The sequence below is a fragment of the Papio anubis genome, chromosome 13 (assembly GCF_008728515.1).
Source record: "Papio anubis isolate 15944 chromosome 13, Panubis1.0, whole genome shotgun sequence".
Taxonomy (NCBI): domain Eukaryota; kingdom Metazoa; phylum Chordata; class Mammalia; order Primates; family Cercopithecidae; genus Papio; species Papio anubis.
In genome coordinates, this window is record NC_044988.1 from 29,376,321 (window position 1) to 29,395,717 (window position 19,397).

The 19,397-nt window shown below is 42.3% G+C and overlaps 1 protein-coding gene across 1 annotated transcript in view; it reads left to right on the top strand.

Moving 5' to 3' along the window:
- The window catches only part of DOCK8 (dedicator of cytokinesis 8), a 239,907-nt gene that overhangs the window by 207,756 nt on the left and 12,754 nt on the right, over nt 1–19,397 (top strand). Inside the window, exons 38-46 of the mRNA XM_031654757.1 lie at nt 809–909; nt 1,676–1,868; nt 6,138–6,281; nt 8,200–8,331; nt 8,789–8,923; nt 10,373–10,462; nt 12,930–13,166; nt 16,276–16,419; nt 18,363–18,469. Of these exons, the coding sequence (XP_031510617.1) occupies nt 809–909; nt 1,676–1,868; nt 6,138–6,281; nt 8,200–8,331; nt 8,789–8,923; nt 10,373–10,462; nt 12,930–13,166; nt 16,276–16,419; nt 18,363–18,469 (1,283 nt within the window). The remainder of the gene's footprint in view (nt 1–808; nt 910–1,675; nt 1,869–6,137; nt 6,282–8,199; nt 8,332–8,788; nt 8,924–10,372; nt 10,463–12,929; nt 13,167–16,275; nt 16,420–18,362; nt 18,470–19,397) is intronic.

Here is a 19,397-nt window from a genome sequence, read left to right on the forward strand (position 1 = left end):
TCAGGCAATGTTGCATCCTCATTCTCAGAACCTTTTTCCTCTCCTCTACATCACATCCTTCCTCTCTCATTTCATCTTGACCATACTCCTTTAATTTCATCATTTGTGTAGAGATATTCACCAACAAGACCAATCAAAATATGGGCAGTTTAATAAAGGCCTTCAGTGCCTTCACCCAGTGAAAAGACTTTAGTGGTAGAAATTTTAGGAGCCCTGACAAGCTGGCAGAGGGGAAGGGGGGTAAGACAACATTCTGTGGCTAAGTCATCTGCCAGGGTCTATAGATCAAGTCATAGTCTCTCATTGTTTTTGTACTGCAGGCTCCCCTGGACCTCCACTGTTGGCTTTTGTAATTAAGAATAATGGTTACAAGAGACTCTAAAATCTCTGAAGCCCTGGGAAGATCCAGGAGGCTTCTGAGACATGGAACTCAAGCTGAGGTCCCAAGCTGTTTCCTACTTAGTATAAAAAGCCCTGATATTCCAGAGTAGAGTTTATAACTTTTCAGGTTACAAATAACTGAAACTGGTTCAAACTAATTTAAACAAAAATGTTGGAGATAGGGATAGTATGAGGATTCAGGCAGATTTATGGATCTCAAGGGCCAACACACATCCAGGTCTCATAAGCACCTTGGCTGGCGAAGATGAAAACTACAGAGTCAGGTCTGGATGACTCTGCCACCCCTAGTCTCTGCTGCCCTCCAATCCAACCCTTCCCATGGCTTCCCCTTGCATTTCAGTGTAATCCTAGCTCTTCACATGGGACTACAAAGCTAAGATTATTTTGAGACTTACACTTTTTGCAGGTGGAGGAACTTCTCTGTAATCTGAATAGCATCTTATATGACACGGTGAAAATGAGGGAGTTTCAGGAAGATCCTGAGATGCTTATGGATCTCATGTACAGGTAAGCTTTCCTGACACACTCAAGGGGCATCACTTGGGGGTCGAGGATTTGTCACTGTGGAGTTCTGACTAATGTAATGATCACAGCTAACATGGATATAGTGGTTTGGATGATAGCCAAATAATATATAGAAATTAAACATTCAGAGTAGGTTAGTTTGTATGTAAGTTTTCAGAAGGATCTCCCTAATTTAAAGTGAGGCATTATTTAATAACACTATCTTCTACTTGCCACGGAATCAGAGAAAAGAATAATGAACTGTTGTTGGAATTATTTTCTATATGGTTTTGTTCCAATTATATTTAGACATACATATGTAGTTTTACTTTAGAAATCATTTTTTGTGCGTAGTTTAAAACTTGGTCTTCCAATCCTTGTTCAGGAGAAATTACTTACAGAGGTAAAATTGTTCAGAGGCAACATCATACAAAGTGCAGTACTTTTTTGTCTTCTGTTTTATTTTGAGAGAAAGAAAAGGCAGAAAATTGCCTGAGAGCCATTAAAATAGACATCATGTTATCAGATATTTTTTCCCTGTATGGCTTTTACTAAGTACTATTGGAGGTCAGCACAGCTTAAACATGGAATAAAAATAGTTGGACTAATAAATGTTTTCTTCTCTCTCGTTTTCTGGAAATGTAGGGCAAAATCTCAGGTGGAGGGGTGCAGGGAACTCTTGGGGAGAAAAAAAGAAAAGGTCACATAAAGTAGAAGAACAGTGTCGTTAACCCACTGTCCTCAAAACTACTTCTCAATCTGTCTGCAGAATTGCCAAGAGTTACCAGGCATCTCCTGATCTGCGGCTGACCTGGCTCCAGAACATGGCAGAGAAACACACCAAGAAGAAATGCTACACGGAGGCCGCCATGTGCCTGGTGCACGCTGCTGCGTTAGTGGCTGAGTATTTGAGCATGCTGGAGGACCACAGCTACCTGCCCGTGGGCAGTGTCAGCTTCCAGGTAGGGGGTATGCAGCTTTTTCCTTAGAGCAGTGGTTCTCAACTGGGGCAATTTGTCCCCCACCCCGGGGATATTTGGCAATGTCTAGATACATTTTTGGTTATCACAACTGGGGTGGGTGGGTAGGTGCTACTGGCATCTGACTGGTAGAAGCCAGGATGCTGCTAAACATTCTGCAGTAGGAGAGCTCCCCCGACAAACAATTATCTGGCCCCAAATGTCTGTAGTGCTAAGGTTGAAAAATCCCAAGTTCATACATTATATTTACCTCTTCTAATTGCTTTCCCATCGTCGCTGGGTTTTGTTTTTTTTAATTATTGTTTACAATAATGGCACCTAGCCATTATTAATAGCACTTTAGGGAGACATTTGCAAACACTTTCACATGCATGGCTTCATTTGAACCTCCCCGTAAAGCTGTGAAGCAGCTAGGTAGGGAAAGTGTTATTACTCCCACTTCACAGATGAGAGAACTGAGAGAGCAACTTTTCTAAGGTCATTTAAACTCTTTTTCAAAGATTGTAGTTGACACAGTATACTGACATCTGTGAAAGTTTGGAAAACATTGGATAAATGATTTTCCTCCTGGCCCATTCATTTGATTCCACTCTCCAACTTTGGAGGGGCCCACTCTCCAATCTAAAATCAACAAAGAATCAAATTGACCTGAGAAGGGAAACAAAAGGCTGAATCAGTACCCTTAGGATAAGCTGAAAATTACCCACAGTTGGCAAAGGGAAATTGTCTGCCAGACCTAAAAGCTGGCTCAGATGAGGAAGCTCAGTAGTCACTTAAAGTGTTCTTAGTGAATAGTTTAATATAGCCTTTAGAGAGAGAGAAAATAAAAAAGCACAATGTTGGGTACTTTTTTTGTAAGAGACAAATTTGTAGAGATGGCCATCCCTGAAACCATGAACAATATAGCTATAGTAATAGAGTGTTTTTCAAGCCAGACTCACAAAGTCATTTACAAGGGTTTGTATTATTCTTGTTTGAATTTACATGGCTGATTTTATGAAAGGCTTTGTTCTTGTTATTGTTCTTCAACACAATTTGGTAATGTTGTATGAACCAGAAAGAAAGGACAATTCAAAATAGCTTTCCCAGGCCTAGAGAATAAGTCACCGAAACTACGCTGGTGGAACCAGGAGCTTCTGGTTTCCCAGAACGCAGCAAAGCTGGGTATTGCCTCCTGTGAATAACTCCTCCTTTCTTATGGTCCTCAAGAACAAAAATAGTTATTCTGTCATTTCATGCTCAGCAAATGAATTTTCTTCCTAATTCAGAAATGTTTGTTATAAAAGCTGATAATTAAATCTCATCCAAAAGCATAAAAATAACAACTGATTTCAAATCACGTAAAAGTGCACAAGAAAGTTATATGAGTTATGTATCTGCTTCTTTTCTCAAATTTATTTTGACCATTTGATACTATCAACAGTAAATATTATAGTACTCCTCTTTCAATTCCCAGGAAATTGTAAGATTTAGCCCTTCATATTGTTTCATTTACTACACTATTTTGTAATTCTTTTATTCCTCTTTCCTGTGACTATATTTGATTTAATATTTATCACTTAAATATCAATTGCATTTCATTATTGACTTTTATATTTAGTAAGCCTTACTGTCCTAAGTTTACCTAGAATTCAATTGATTTGCTAATAATGACATTCCAAAGTGAGACAGAATCATTATTATACAATCAACAGAAATATCCCACATTATCCCAACATTGGGGCATACAGCCCTATCTGTTCACATATCTTTATCCAATGATTCCTTCTTTTAGAGAATATTGAATACTTATTCTGTCCTCATGAACATTACATTCTAACCAGAGAGATACCATATAACTAATTATTCCAATCTTTATTCAGTTATAATTATGAGAAATACTGTTATAAAGAGGCACAAGATATTGTGAGCATTTATGGTCCAGGCCCTGTGAGACGGGGAAGGGTGAGGAAGTTGAAAAGGAAGGCAGAAGAAACTGAAGTGTGAGGGCTTCATGATGTACAGGAGGCAATGAGTTAGGTGTTCTCAGCTACAGAAGAGAAGCCAAATTATATTAATGTGTATGAGTGAATTCGTATTTCTCTCAAATGAGACATACCAAATCAATTTGGAAATGTAGCTGGCAAGTGAAAGTACACCCAACCCAGACTGACAGAAGGTAAAAATGGAATTTATCAGCCTGTATGAGGAATGTGAGCCTGGAGTAGCACCTGCCATACTGGACCCAGGGGCCCAAACAATGTCAGCAGATCTCAGTGTCATCACCATTTCCCATCTCTGCCATCTGTTGTGTCAGCTTCATTCTTCACAGGCTTCCCACACCACAGTTTAGGTTTACATCTCTAGGTTCAAGCCTAGGAGAGAAGAGAGATGCCTCTTTTCTAGCAGTTGCAGAGAAAGCCTCAGTGCATCTTATTGATCCTGTTCAGGTCCTGTGCTCATCCCTGAACCAGTCATAGTGGCCAGAGAAATAGAGTGCTCTGATTGACTGACCCAGGGTCACAGGTCCACACCTGGAGTTATGGGTGATTTCTTCCCCCAAATCAGGATGCTTTACTTTATAAAGGAGGAAAGAATTCTAGACAGCATTAACAACAGATGTCCAGTGTTGATTTTGCAAATGCTCTTTGCTTTGATTTTCAACCTTGTTCTGCTCCAATGAAATTGAGCTTTTGGAAAAGATTTATAAACTAGAGATAAATAAATATGTGCAAGGAAAATAACTTTGAGGTCACTGAATTCCAGGAAACTGAGATCACTGAAATTCTGTGTCCCAGAGTGCGATATTTATTTCACAACTGTAGATATGGACACATTCTTAGATACTGCTGTTACTTGTACCTCCCTGATTCCGAAGCCAAGAAAGTCTGCAGAATCCTTTTCCTCTGACTACAGCTGATGAGGCTACATAGCTTCAAAACTGTTCCTCTAACGTGGAAAATTGCATACAATTCTAATAGTATCCTGGGTTATTAAATGCTTTCAACTGAATTTCTTGGACCTTCTGTTGTCACAGAAACATCATAATACATAGGCCAGGTTTGGAAGAAAGACTGGCCACAAGGACTGGCCACTTGAGAGCCTCCTCCTATATTCCTAACACTACATTACAGTATTGCATGTGAAGGGATAGGGCTATCTGTGACAACTATGGACTGATTGATTGCTAAGGTTGATTCACTTGATCTTGTTACCAGGCCAGAAGGCTGACAGCTTTTAGTTCACAAGCCAACTCTGCTCAGTTAGTAGCAGCTGACTGAAGCACTATGCTGAAGAATTTTGAGACTATATCCAAGCTCTAGGGAAAAGTGCTACAGTTGATTAGTTATGCCTGCCATGATTACAGCAATAGGAAGGAGTGGCATGTGTGCCACCTGTTTGTAATTCTTAAACTGGGAAGGCTTCCCTTTTCTTCTCTTTTCTATATACATTTCTTCCATAGCTGTGAGCTAAGAATGATTCTTGACCTGTCATGTATTCACTGCCAGGGCCAGTGCTAGGGTGAGGAGGCACTCACCCTCAGGGTCAAGCAGGTACCAGATCAGTACTTCAGTGGCCCTAAAAGCGGGTACCTCTCTAAATTTTATGTCTTGGATTTCTTACTTTTTTCACCCTGACCATGGTCTCTGCATGCTCTACTAGAGGCTCTAAATGCAATGTTTTTGTAAAGGAAAAAATGCATAGAAACTAAATGTTCAGAAAGAAACACACACACACACACACACACACACACACAGAGTAACTGCTGCAATGCCATGAAAACTTCCCTAATGAAGACAGCCTCACTTGCTGTTGTCCTATGTCATGGCTATTTATCTGAAAGCCAACTCCAGAGTAGAAACATACTTCAGAAAAACACCACTGGAAGTCAGAGGTCCGCTCGATGAAACAGGGAGTCTAGTTAGTGTTAATTGGCCTTTGCCTTTTGAAAACCAAGACACCAGCCCTGTGTCCCTTAGGGTTGTCTCACTAAAGTAACTCAGCTGTTGTGACATTGAGGTAATTGTCCTTTATACGAAATCTCCTAATGGTTAAAAAGAAAAACGTGAGGTTTGAAGACCAGTTGCTCAGTGTGCCCCTTCTAAATGAATGGCAGACTGATACTCTTGGGGTAGAATTGCAGACCTAGTTTAGTCACAGCCTTGGTAAGGATCTGCACACCAGCTTCCTCATTTCCCCATTCTGGGTTCCTGTGGTCTCTCACTAGTCTGGTCGCCCTGTTCTCCAGGCTTATACTGTGGTCTCTTTTAGAATATTTCTTCCAACGTGCTGGAGGAGTCTGTGGTCTCTGATGACACCCTGTCACCTGACGAGGATGGGGTGTGCGCAGGCCAGTACTTCACCGAGAGTGGCCTGGTGGGCCTCCTGGAGCAGGCTGCAGAGCTCTTCAGCACGGTCAGTACCCAGAGGGCATCCCGGGACCTGGCCTCCCACACTCCAGCTGGACTTGGGGTGCTGGGAACACCTGGTCTTAATTGCCCAGTCAGCCCCACTTCCTGAGGACATATGCCAGGGTGTGCAGGGCAGGGGATGGGCCTGGGGAGGACTTTGATGTATGCAAATTGCATGAGCTCCCCAAGGGAGCTGAGACAGCCTTTCATCACAGTGCTGGTCTGGCCTTCACTGCATGCTCATTGGCTGGGCAGCAGTTTCACAGTATTATTTCCATTTAATAGGGGTGGAACTAAGCCACAGAGAGGTGAAATGGCTTGCCCAGGGTTACACAATAAATGATGAGGCATGTTTTCACTCCCTCATTTTTCCTCTCAGAGAAAAAAAAATAGGGAGGAACCACTGAGAGGAGAGAGAAGAAATACAGGCAGTGTCTTCCCTCGTAGCCACTGTGCAGTCTGAAGGATCATCACAGACCAGAACCAACTTCCAGAAATGTGGGCACAGAAACCACTGAGACTCATCTGGTTAACTTAATCTGGATCTAAATACTCCTAGTATATATACTAAAAAAATAAAGAGAGAGGTGAAGTCATTGAGATTCAGGGCAAAGAGGAAACACTCTGTCTCTTTTCTTTTCTTTTTTCTTTTTGTGTTTTTGATACAGAGTCTCGCTGTGTCACCCAGGCTGTAGTGCAGTGGTGCAATCACAGCTGACTGCAGCCTTTGCCTCCAGGGTTCAAGCAACTCTCCTGCTTCAGCCTCCTGAGTAGCTGGGATTACAGGCGTGCACCACCACACCCAGCTAATTTTTTGTATTTTTAGTGGAGACAGGATTTCACCCTGATGGCCAGGCTGGTCTCAAACTCCTGGCCTCAAGTGATCTGCCCACCTTGGCCTCCCAAAGTGCTGGAACTACAGGTGTGAGCCACCACGCCCCACCAGTTTTCATTTTAATAATCTCCCTCCTCCCTTAAATTTTAAGCCAAGAAAATATTCAATACTTTACTATATTTAGCCGTCTCAATTTTGTTTTCATCTATACTATACTCATCCTTATTTTCCAGTTTTTATTTCCAAGTTTCCTCTCTACAATTTTATGTATTTTAATTATTGTTTTAACTATCTTCTCTCTATTCCTGCTTTACTTTTCAGGATTCAGAAAATGTCTAATATACTCTCATTTTTCCTCAAACTCAAGAAAATGAATTAGAATCCTACTAACTCTCTGGAGGTATACATTTAGCATCTGGCTAGAGGAGGACCTCTGATGCAATTTAAATATACTAAAACTGCCTTTCTGAATTGCTGTTAGTCCTTGCTACCAAACTTCTCTCCTATTTTTGGTTTTTGTTTTGTTTTGTTTTTGTTTTCATTTTTGAGGCAGAGTCTTGCCTTGTCACCCAGGCTGGAGTGCAGTGGTGCAGTCTTGGCTTACTACAGCTCTGACCTCCTGGGCTCAAGCCATCCTCCCACCTCAGCCTCCCAAGTAACTGGGACTACAGGAGCATACTACCACACCTGGCTGATTTTTAAATTTTTTGTAGACATGGGGTCTCCCTGTGTTGCCTAGGATGATCTCAACTTCTGGGTTCAAGTGATCCTCCTGCCTCAGCCTCCCAAAGTGCTGGGATCACAGGCATGAGCCACTGCACTCAGCCAGTACTTTTTTTTTTTTTTTTTCCCAAAATCTCTTCTCCCTACTTCTCACCATACAGGACTACTTAGCGAGGTGTCTAGTTCAGTTTGAAGGCTACCACTGTCCCAAAAATGCTCAGATACCCCCCTCTTGCCCTGTAAAATACTGTAATACAACAATAAATTCACTCTCCAGCACACTGTTTGGGCAATGACCTCTGGTTGCTCTTCTTACGTTTCCAGTGGATTAAATTCTCTCTGATGCTCTTCTCCTCTTTCCAAGGGAGGTTTATATGAGACGGTTAACGAGGTCTACAAGCTGGTCATCCCCATCCTAGAAGCGCATCGAGAATTCCGGAAGCTGACACTCACTCACAGCAAGCTGCAGAGGGCCTTTGACAGCATTGTGAACAAGGTAGCTGGGGGAGGCTGGCTGGCAGGTCCTGTTACCTGGTGGCAGACGGCCCTATCCTACAGATGCTTAGCCATCCTTCCTCTCCAGGAAGTGATTTACCTTTAGCACATTGCTTTCGCTCTCACCTGTCAAACAGAAAAGGGCTGGGATTCCTCTAACAGAGGACCAAAATTCCAAATGTGAAAACATACAGCTTAAATTACTTTGTAACCAGGAAATGTGAGAAATTTTTAAGTTTACTTAAAAGAAGGCCCAGAAATCTTTCATGGGATTTCTTTTGTTGTTATTTCTGAAGTTTATTTCATAAGCATTAATTTTTTCAGGGAGTCATTTCTGTTTATATCAGCCGCAGGAGTAAAATGCTTTGTTAACACAATGAAAGACCCCTGCGCTTTACAACTCAGTGTCTCCTCAGAATGACATAACTAAAGAGAGCTTTTTATATTTTGTTCCTCAGGATCATAAGAGAATGTTTGGAACCTACTTCCGAGTTGGTTTCTTTGGATCCAAATTTGGGGATTTGGATGAACAAGAATTTGTTTACAAAGAGCCTGCAATTACCAAGCTTCCTGAGATCTCACATAGACTAGAGGTAAGAAAAGTGATTCTGTGTGCTTGACCTGGTACACTTTACAAAAACAAGTTAGAGTGGGCCATTACCAAAAATAAACAAAGAGTTATGGATTCGTCATTGATCTCTACATAAAGTTTTCCCCTTTGCATTTATAAAAGGCAAAGTAGAAAGGTATTAGGTGAGATCATGAGGTGATGTAAGATTTTGATAGTTTTTCCCTAAGACTCTGTGTATGCTTTTCACAGTTTGTTATTTTATATGGTGAATATTTATTTTCAAGTCTGTGCAAAATTCAATCGAGGTCATGTGCTTTCTTATCACCCTTTCCAAATGTTAGTAGTTTATACTAGTAGATAGAGAGTAATAGAGTTTTTCAACATGAAGTTTATCATCTTGACTTTGAAGTAATCTAGCCAAATGACTGAATCACCCCTAGATAATGGTGAAGCCATCCTTTAGGTATCACTGGATGGCACCTAGGGTCATTATGATACAGAGCTACTCGGCAGTAGCCATACCATGGGCAGTGGCCGGCCCAGCTCTAACCTGCCAATGACATTTGGTCCATAATATAACGGGAAAGTGTAGCATGTCGTTAGAAGCAAAGCTGAAAGCATGGAGAAAAAGAGAAACAGCCTAGAGAAAGGTCAGGACAAAGGAAACACAGGTTGTAAGGGCCAAACACGAAGAACTCAGTCAAAGGTGCCTCCCCGAAAAAACCTTCTCAAGCACATTTGGGGATTTGGATGAACAGGAATTTGTTTACAAAGAGCCTGCAATTACCAAGCAGGACTGGGGTCCTTTGAACTGCTCACAATTAACCAAAGATTCACTCCTTAGGGTTTCATTGCTTTGAATTTGTGCCCTCCTGTGAGTGTAAAACTTAAAACATTTGTGTTGCCTAATGACTTCTTACACTCTCCATCCATGCCAAAAAAGACAAGAAGGTTTATCCTTACTTGACTCAAAGAAGCCATTGCCCAGAGTGGCTGGGTGAGTTCCCCCAAAATTGTTCAGCACATAAGAAAAAGAGCGAGCAATTGACCCCAGACCACTTGGTTCCCTATATTGTTTCCCCTACTTAGAATTAGAGGTATATATTTTATCTTCTTGTGCACTGTGATTTGCCACAATATGGGAAGCCTGGTGACCTCTAAGTTCCCAGGGTACAGAAGGCGAGAAGTAAAGAGTGTGATACCCCAGGAGATACCTCAGCAAATAAAGTGATATTAGCTGAATTAGAGGCCAACCATACATCTTATAGGGAAGCACATACCAGTTGACAGTGCTATTTTTATTTTTGTCTTAGGAAATGCTGAACTTTGCTCATTAGCTCAGAGGGACTCTCAATAATCAGTGAGCATCATTTTACCTTGCACTTGTTCCAAACTTACTTCACTTCCAAGAAGACAAAGAGTTGCATTATGTTAAAATAACCTTTATAAACTATTGGTTCTTCTTACCTAGGCATTTTATGGTCAATGTTTTGGTGCAGAATTTGTGGAAGTGATTAAAGACTCCACTCCTGTGGACAAAACCAAGTTGGATCCTAACAAGGTATTAAACAATTTACAAAAAATAACCTTCACGCTCTAAATCCCTTCATTCTCTACCCAAGAATACATAATGATCTCATCCATCTGGACTCTCCAAGTCACTTAAATGCAGCAAACCTTTTTGTCTAGAGTTCAACTACTAATTGGTCAGATCCTAAAGAAAACATAGTCAAAGGCAAGAATCATAATAGGAGCTACCATTTATTAAGCACCAACTGTGTATCTGGAACTGCATTAGGCCCTCTACATGTATCATTTTATTTCATCCTGCAACAACCCTTGGAAGTAGGTTTTGTTGTCCCTATTTTAGAGATGAGAAAACTGAGACATAGAAGAGTCAAGCACCTTTCAAGGTCATGCAAGTGGCAGAGCCAGTACTCAGACTTGGGGTCTGTTGCTTCTAAGCCCCTACTCTTCAGCACGGCTCTTTACTGCCTTTTTATAAAGCCTTTAAACTGTCCATTTCAAACATGTGAAAAAGATGCGAATTTCCCAGTGACAACGTTTAGTGGCTTCATTCTTGAGGCTGCAAGTATTCCTTCCGGCCAACTACAGGATCACTGTGCTGTTGGGGGAATGGTAAAAAGGGCTTGGGTTTGGGTTTCCTCACTTTCACAAGAGGGCATGTTCCATTTCACCCCAAGCTGGGTGTACAGTTCTGATGCTAACACCTGGAGGTAGCATCAGTTCCCACAGGTTAAAGGCTCAGTCCTCCTCAAGACCGCCCTGACTTCAGATGACAGCTTCAGGCGGGATCCCCAGGCCACCCACACTTCTGATCAGCCAGCTACGAATTTGGAAGTTTCTCTAACCTGTTAGCTTGAAAATAGGAGAAAACAAAACAAAATAATAATAATAATAATAATTTGGGAGTTTCTATGACACCTCTTAAATAATTCACTGCAATGACTCACAGAATTCCAAAAAGTACTCTGGTTACTATCAGAGTTTTATGATAAAGGGTGAACATCTTTTTTGTCCCTCTATTTATGGCTTCCTGGCTCATCGGTGTGTTCTCCAACCAGGAAGCTCCACCAAGTCTCAGTGTCCAGAGATTTTGTTGGGGTTTCATTATGTAGGCAAATTGAACACAATCTCCAGCCCCTCTCCTGTCTCCAGAGGTCATCCAGTTCCTACCCTCTAATCACAGAACTGGGCTTTTTGGTGACCACTTGGCATCCTGAAGCTGTCCAGGGGCCCAGCATGAGTCACCTCATTAGCATCACAAAGACACCCATCACTGAGGAAATTCCAAGTGTTTCTGAAGCTCAGTGCTAGGAAATGGAGACAAAGACCAGACATATTCTTTATTATACTGCAGGCTGATGCTGCCCGCTCAGTCCAATTCACAGGCAGACATATCCATGAATGAGCTTTCTAAGTTACTGGAAATAATGTAAGTGTGAGGTATCATTAAGGGCCCTGGGACAGAGGACCATTCACCATCTAGCAAACCTATAAAATGAAAGGTCCAAACTCCCAGTTCCATCTTCCAGGATATAAGGAAGATAATGGAAGAGGGGAAGAATTGGCCAAATTAAAGAGTTTGTTTTTCTACATTTTTCAGAACACGTTCTCACTTAAGACACATTCCCTGGTCTAGGCTTGAAAGCAGTGACTGTGGTTAAGAGTTTAGTCTTCAGACATACATGTCTGGGAGATGGAGTTGGCCGTGTGCCCACAGTGATCTGTACATAGCACAAGCTGTGTAAGACGTGACCTCCCTGAGCCAAGGTGCCCTTTTCCCCTCTTTTAAAATTCCCAGGGTAGGTTGTGAGCATTTGGAATGAGAGTCTGAGCCCAGAATTACAACCAGATTTCATTGTACTAAATAGTGATTTACAGTCTGAAGTCAGTGACCCCACCCATCCCCTTCAGTGGGTGAGTGTCCCAGCATCTGGACTTATGGTCACTTTTTTTTTTTTCTAAGAGGTTGTCTTCTTTAATGAGTACTTATTCGCTCTGTGTTTGAGGGTGGAGGTGATGTGAGTGTGTGTTTAAATGAGGTCTAGCCAGTAAAATTCAGTTTTGGTGTTTAGTTTTATAAGTTTTGACAAACACATGTAACTACCTTCATAACCAAGATATAGAACAGACCTGCCGCTCCAAAATACTTCCCGTGCCCATTGCTAGTCCATGTTGCAGTAGTTTGTCTCTTTTGAATAGCAGTTTACAAACTCTCATGCCAAGGCTTCCACTGTGGACTAGTTTGCTCTGCTAGGAAGGTGTGGCCGGTGGCCCTGACTCTCCCCACAGGCACATTCCCCTCTCCCTCCTTGCAGCCCCTTCTCTCCTTGGGGGTGGAGAGGAGGAACTTCTGCTGGCCACATTCTCCCCTGCATCTGTAGCTTTTCTGCACCTGGCAGGGCGGTGTTGGCACGCCATGTTCCAGCATGCCTCTTCATTGCGTCAGGGATGGCTGTTTGCAGAATAGCTCATCTTCTCCCTCCCTGCCTTTCCCCCCTCAGGCCTACATACAGATCACTTTTGTGGAGCCCTACTTTGATGAGTATGAGATGAAAGACAGGGTCACATACTTTGAGAAGAATTTCAACCTCCGGAGGTTCATGTACACCACCCCGTTCACCCTGGAGGGGCGGCCTCGGGGAGAGCTGCATGAGCAGTACAGAAGGAACACAGTCTTGACCACCATGCACGCCTTCCCCTACATCAAGACCAGGATCAGTGTCATCCAGAAGGAGGAGGTAATGCGCCCACGGGAGTGGCCACCACTGGATGAGTGGGCCTGGGTGGCCTCCCAGGAGGACACACAAACCTCCTTCACAGTGATTGGGCTGAAAACAAGGAGAGATGCACTTGAAATATGATTATATGGTTGTCCTTTCACTCTCATGGTGCCAAAAAATCCCATTTAGGCAGCTACATATTTTATAGCACTATTGTATATTAAATATTTAATATTTTTAAGTTATATCTTTAGTATAAGTATGTTTGTATATTTAATTGTAATATTTAATATATATTTCAATTATAAACTTGTACAACATATGTATTTACATTTTAAATATTTTATATACAATTTTTCTGTATTTAAAAGCTTAGAGGTGATTCAAGCATAGTTGTGCTGTTAATTATTGGAGACAGGACCTGCACATGGGCAGCCCCAGTGGGTTGGTGGTGTGCTGTGGGAAAGGGCCACGTGAGGCAGACAAGTTCACTGATTAGCTTCTAGTCCCACCTTCCTCCTGTGATTTTAAACAAGCTACGTATCTTCAGTTTCTTCACCTATACGTTAGCAGGAAAGACCTCTAAATGCAATACAAGGCTATACTCATTTTATTAGTAAGAGGACTGGTCAAGAAGGTCTCTCAAACCACAGAATTGTTCAAAATTCTATACACCATAAACAACTTATTATTCTTTAAAACACATACATATACATTTATTTGTCATCCTTTTTATGCAGGGCCACAGACTTCTCCCTGACTATGGGTTTGCTGATCACAGTTCAGCCTTTTCTTTTATAAACCACACCCATAGTGCTTTGTCCATGATTTTCAGTTTTGCTTTGTGTAAGCAGAGTGAGAGCTTAAAGATCCTTGTTAAACAATTTGAGAGCAGAAGCCTTCTGGATTGTTATGATTTTTTTCTCCCCTAGACTTTGACAGTGGTCTTGTGCACACCTAATATGACAGGAATTTTTATAGCAACTCACTTTCATAATGTCTTGTCCAAGCACTTGGCTTGGTTTCCATAGAAACAACTCTTTTTCTTTCCACACCCATAGTTCGCCAGTTTCTCCATTATCTAATTAGATTGGGTCATTAAAATAACAAGTATAACAGGCACAATCAAGTTGGTGCACAAACACAGATGAATTGTGGTGAATATACACCTTGTCAGGCAGAAGTGGAAATAGCTGAGCTAGCTGGAGGGTTGTCTACCAGGTAGTGTTCAGCCAGGTAACCACATCAGGGTGTGGGTTTCACAGAGGCCAAAGAAAGCCTGAAGCAGTGACTCAGTCAAGAGGAGGTGGGTTTAGAAGCCATCTGATGTACTTCCTATACTCCTTGCTTTGGACTTTTGAACACTGAGACATTCTAGGCATAACACAGATGTAAACTCATGGTGCCCAAAAGCATTTCAAAACCTTTTCTTTTCTTCATTCCTGCCTTCCTTTCCCTTCCTTCCTTTCTTTCCTTTCGTTCTTTCTCTCTCTCTGTCTGCCTCTCTCTCTCTCTGTCTCTCTCTTTCTCTCCTTTTCATTTTTGAGATAGGATCTCCCTTTGTTGCCCTAGAATGTGGTAGCATGAACGTGGCTCACTGTAGCCTCGACCTCCTAGAGACAGGGGTCTCAACTTTGTTCCCCAGGCTGGTCTCAAACTCCTGGCCTCAAACGATCCTCCTGCCTCAGCCTCCCAAGGTGCTGGGATTACAAGTGTGAGCCATTGCACCAGCCTGAAGTTCTCTTGGCCATCCATAGTTCCCCGACAACCTCAACAACAGTTCTCAGCCTTTTGCTAGGGCTATAGAGCACAGTACCATAGACTGGGTGGCTTAAACAACTGAAACTTACTGTCTGCACAATTCTAGAGGCTAGAAGTTTGAAATCAAGATGCCAGCAGTGTTGGTGCCTTCTGAAGGCTGTGAGGAAAGGGTCTGTTCCAGGCCTGTCTCCCTGGCCTATGGACAGCCCTCTTCTCCCTGTGTCTCTTCACATCATGTTCCCTCTGTGTTTGTGTCCAGATTTCCTCTTCTCGTAAGGACACCAGTCATATTGGACTAGGGCTTACCCTGCTGGCCTCATTTTAACTTGATTGCCTCTATAAAGACCGTATCTTCAAATAAGGTCACATTCTGAGGTACTGAAGGTTAGGACTTCAATATATACATTTTGGGAGAACACAATTCAACCGATAACATTCAGAAAAGACTCTACCCCCAATCAGCAGAACTTAGCAAATTGATTGATTGACCCTTAAGAGAATTCCATTTACTGGAAATTCACCCTCAGGGTGAGTTGGAGAAGGCACAGGTGATATCAAAAGCTTGTGTTATGACGGGGGAGAAAATCTTGAGTGCTATGCTTCTAATATAGCTTTCTGCATTATAAGTTGAGTAACATGAGGCTGTGCGTGGTGGCTCATGCCTGTAATCTCAGCACTTTGGGAGGCCGAGGCAGGCAGATTGCCTAAGGTTGGGAGTTTGAGACCAGCCTGACCAACATGGAGAAACTCTGTCTCTACTAAAAATACAAAACTATCTGGGTGTGGTGGTGCATGCCTGTAATCCCAGCTACTCGGGAGGCTGAGGCAGGAGAATCGCTTGAACCCGGGAGGCAGAGGTTGCAGTGAGCCAAGATCACGCCAGCCTGGACAAGAAGAGTGAAACTCTGTCTCAGAAATAAATAAATAAATAAATACATACATACATACATACATACATACATTGAATAACTTGCTCAATAATAGGAAGGGCAACCTGACAGGGTAGAAAAAACATGGACTTTGAATGTAGACATACTTGTGATCGAATTATGACCTCCTCCCTTACTACCTGTGGCATTTGTGGAACTTAACCTTACAAATCCCCTTTTGACTGTAAAATGGAGACTATAAAGAGGTTGTTGAAAGGAGTAAATGATAAATGTATCTAAAGTTCCTGGAACATAAGAAATCAAGAAATGTTAGGCCCATCTTTCTTTTTAACCTGTTAAGAGTATTTTAAATTACTCTGAAAGGCTTTCCCCAGCTGCCTCTTCAAATCTAGGTGGCCTCTCTGTCATAGCTCCAGGCTTGTCCATAGCTTATGGGACCAGACAGTGACTTCCCTATGTTTACGTCTCATGTTCAGTTTGTTTTGACACCGATTGAAGTTGCCATTGAAGACATGAAGAAGAAGACACTGCAGTTAGCGGTTGCCATTAACCAGGAGCCCCCTGATCCAAAGATGCTTCAGATGGTGCTGCAAGGCTCTGTGGGAGCTACTGTAAATCAGGTAGGCAAAATCAGAGGGTGGTAGTTCCTCTGGTTCTTATTATTTGGGTTGTCATTATACTTCTGCACCCTCCTTCCTTGGGGTTGATGAGGACTTTGATCCATAGACAAACACAGAGATGTTCCTACACTTAGCCTGAACACTTGTGAGGTTCAGAAGACTTTTAGGAGGCCTCTTCCCTTTCATGCAACAACCCCAGGTAAAAAAGAAATCCTAGAGATGAGTGCCCAGGTTTTAAGGAGTACCATTTTCTCAGAGGAGTCTCCACTTCGGGGCCAAACCTGACAATATGATGCCAATCTGGAGTCCTGTTGAAGAATGCTTAGTCATGACCAATACATGCAGAGTCATTGCAGGGCTTGAGACTCACCTACAAATGCCTATAGGAGAGAGGGAAAAGGATCTAGAACATCCAACTCTTGGGTCAGTCAGCTGATGAACCCAGCATGCCAAGGACCTTGACAACCAGGAATGACCTGGGACCTGACTTCTTTGGCCACTTCAAACAAGACTAGCTCTTCTTCTCAGACTTATTAGAACCTGACTCCCAAGTTCAGCATGGTGCTCAACCAGTCTCAGATGGAGGGAGCTAGCAGCCTAATACCTCTGTCCAGTGGGCCTCCTTAATTCAATTCTAGATCTGTTCTTGTCCACACTTCCACACTCAGATATTCAGTGAGCATCATCAGTCTTTTCTCATTCAGCATAATTGGATTTCCCCACAAAAATTCTGAGCGTACTTGACATCAAGGGAGCAGAAACAGAGAAATGCCTGTTACATTCCCAAGATCAGGAAAAAAAATGAGGAAACTTTTGCCTTTGTAAGTGCCAACTCTTTGATAAAATAGAAGACTTTCCAAGCCCACAAGCATGGTCTATCTGTATACTATGGATATCTCTGACTCAACCCAGCAGTTATGCAAAATGATGTTTGCCACGGGGGCAACTAGACAAGTGAACAAAAATGAATAGATCAAGGCAATCCTGATATTTAGAAAAGCAACTCAAAGCATGTACCATTTGATGTAGTTGTGTTACATTTACATATGAATGAAAATCTATTATTAGTAGTATTTGATTAATAAAATAATATTTGGGGCCAGGCTCGGTGGCTTATGCCTATAATCCCAGCACTATGGGAGGCTGAGGTGGGTGGATCACTTGAGGTCAGGAGTTTGAGACCGGCCTTGCCAACATAGTGAAACCCCATCTCTACTAAAAATACAAAAATTAGCCAGTGTGGTGGCGGGCGCTTGTAGTCCCATTACTTGGGAGGCTGAGGCAGGAGAATCGCTTGAACCCAAGAGGTGGAGGTTGCAGTGAGCTGAGATTATGCCACTGCGCTCCAGCCTGGGAGACAGAGTAAGACTCTGTCTCAAAAACATCAACAACAATTAAAAAAACAATAAATTTGGGCTGTGTACGGTGGTGCACGCCTGTAATCCCAGCAATTTGGGAGGCTGAGGTGGGTGGATTACTTGAGGCCAGGAGTTCAAGATCAGCCTGGGCAATGTGGCAAAATCCCATTGCTACAAAAATAGCCAGGTATCGTGGCACACACCTGTGGTCCCGGCTACTTGGGAGGCTGATGTGGGAGAATCACTTGAGCGTGGGAAGAGGAGGCTGCGGTGAGCAGAGATCATGCCACTGCTCTCCAGCCTGGGTGACAGAGCCAGACCCTGTCTAAAAAACAAAAACAAAAACAAAAAACACGTACAGAGAAAATGCATTTATACTTCTGAGTATTCTTCTACAATTTCAGACTCCTCCTAAGGAATCAAAGTTTCCTGAGATGTCCAAGACCTTCCTTGATTCTTTTTTGTTTATTTCAAACCAACTACAAAATTAAATGTTCAAACTAAAAAGTCACTCCAATATTTTCTCTCAAGCAATTTAATTTCCTTCATGTATATATATATATATATTTCTTTTTTTTCCACCAGGGGCCACTGGAAGTAGCCCAAGTGTTCTTGGCTGAAATTCCTGCTGATCCAAAACTCTATCGACATCACAACAAGCTAAGGTTATGCTTTAAGGAATTCATCATGAGGTAAGAAGGAAAACGGCTGGGAATTTCAGTAGAGCAGTGGTTCTCAAAGTGCAGTCTTAGACCAGCAGCTTCAGCATCACCTGAGAACTTGCTAGAAAGACAAAGTCTCAGGCACCTCCAGACCTGCTGAATTGAAATCTCTGGAGGTGTGGCTCAGCAATGTGCATTTTAACAAGCCCTCCAGGTGATCCTGATGCGCACTGAAGTTTGAGGACCACTGCAACAGAGCAACACTACTTGAACTACTAATGAGTAACTAACATGTAAACTATAAAACGCTTTTGTGGCTGGCATCCCGTGTGCCTCACCATCACTTGTTGTAAAACAAGTATCATCATCTTCCTCATTTTGCAAAAGGAGAATCGGAGGTTCAGAGAGAGGAGAGAATTTTACTTAAGGTCACACAGACAGTTGGCAGCAGAGCTGAGCTCAGACCAGGTCTTCTGAATCCAAATAGTCCACATGTCCATCAATGTGCTAATATTCCACTGATGCACTAGAGTCCCAGAGGTTCTTTGCATTGGCAGTCATTGTAATGTTACAAATCTTATATCTTATTTTTTGTAAAAATAGACACTGCCTCAAATTGAGAGAGGCAAGTTCTAAAACCGGGCTTTTCGAAGGTATTATCCTGTAACAGTTCCCCATGTCAGACGAGTCTCATCTCTCTTCCTAAATTCTGCAATGGAGCTGGCTTCAAGAGCAGTCAGTTAGGAGCTGGGTCTTTGGTCGAAGTCTTGTAATTTATTGCAATACAGACAGATATATTGGGTCTCCAATGGCCCTAAAAAAATGAGTATGAAGGATATGATGGCATTTCTCCTATACGAGAAAAGGACTTCAGACAAATGTGTACCAATATTTCTTTTCATTCAAAACCTTAGAGAAGAATATTAAGTATAGGAATATCTTCACTTGGCAGATGGGG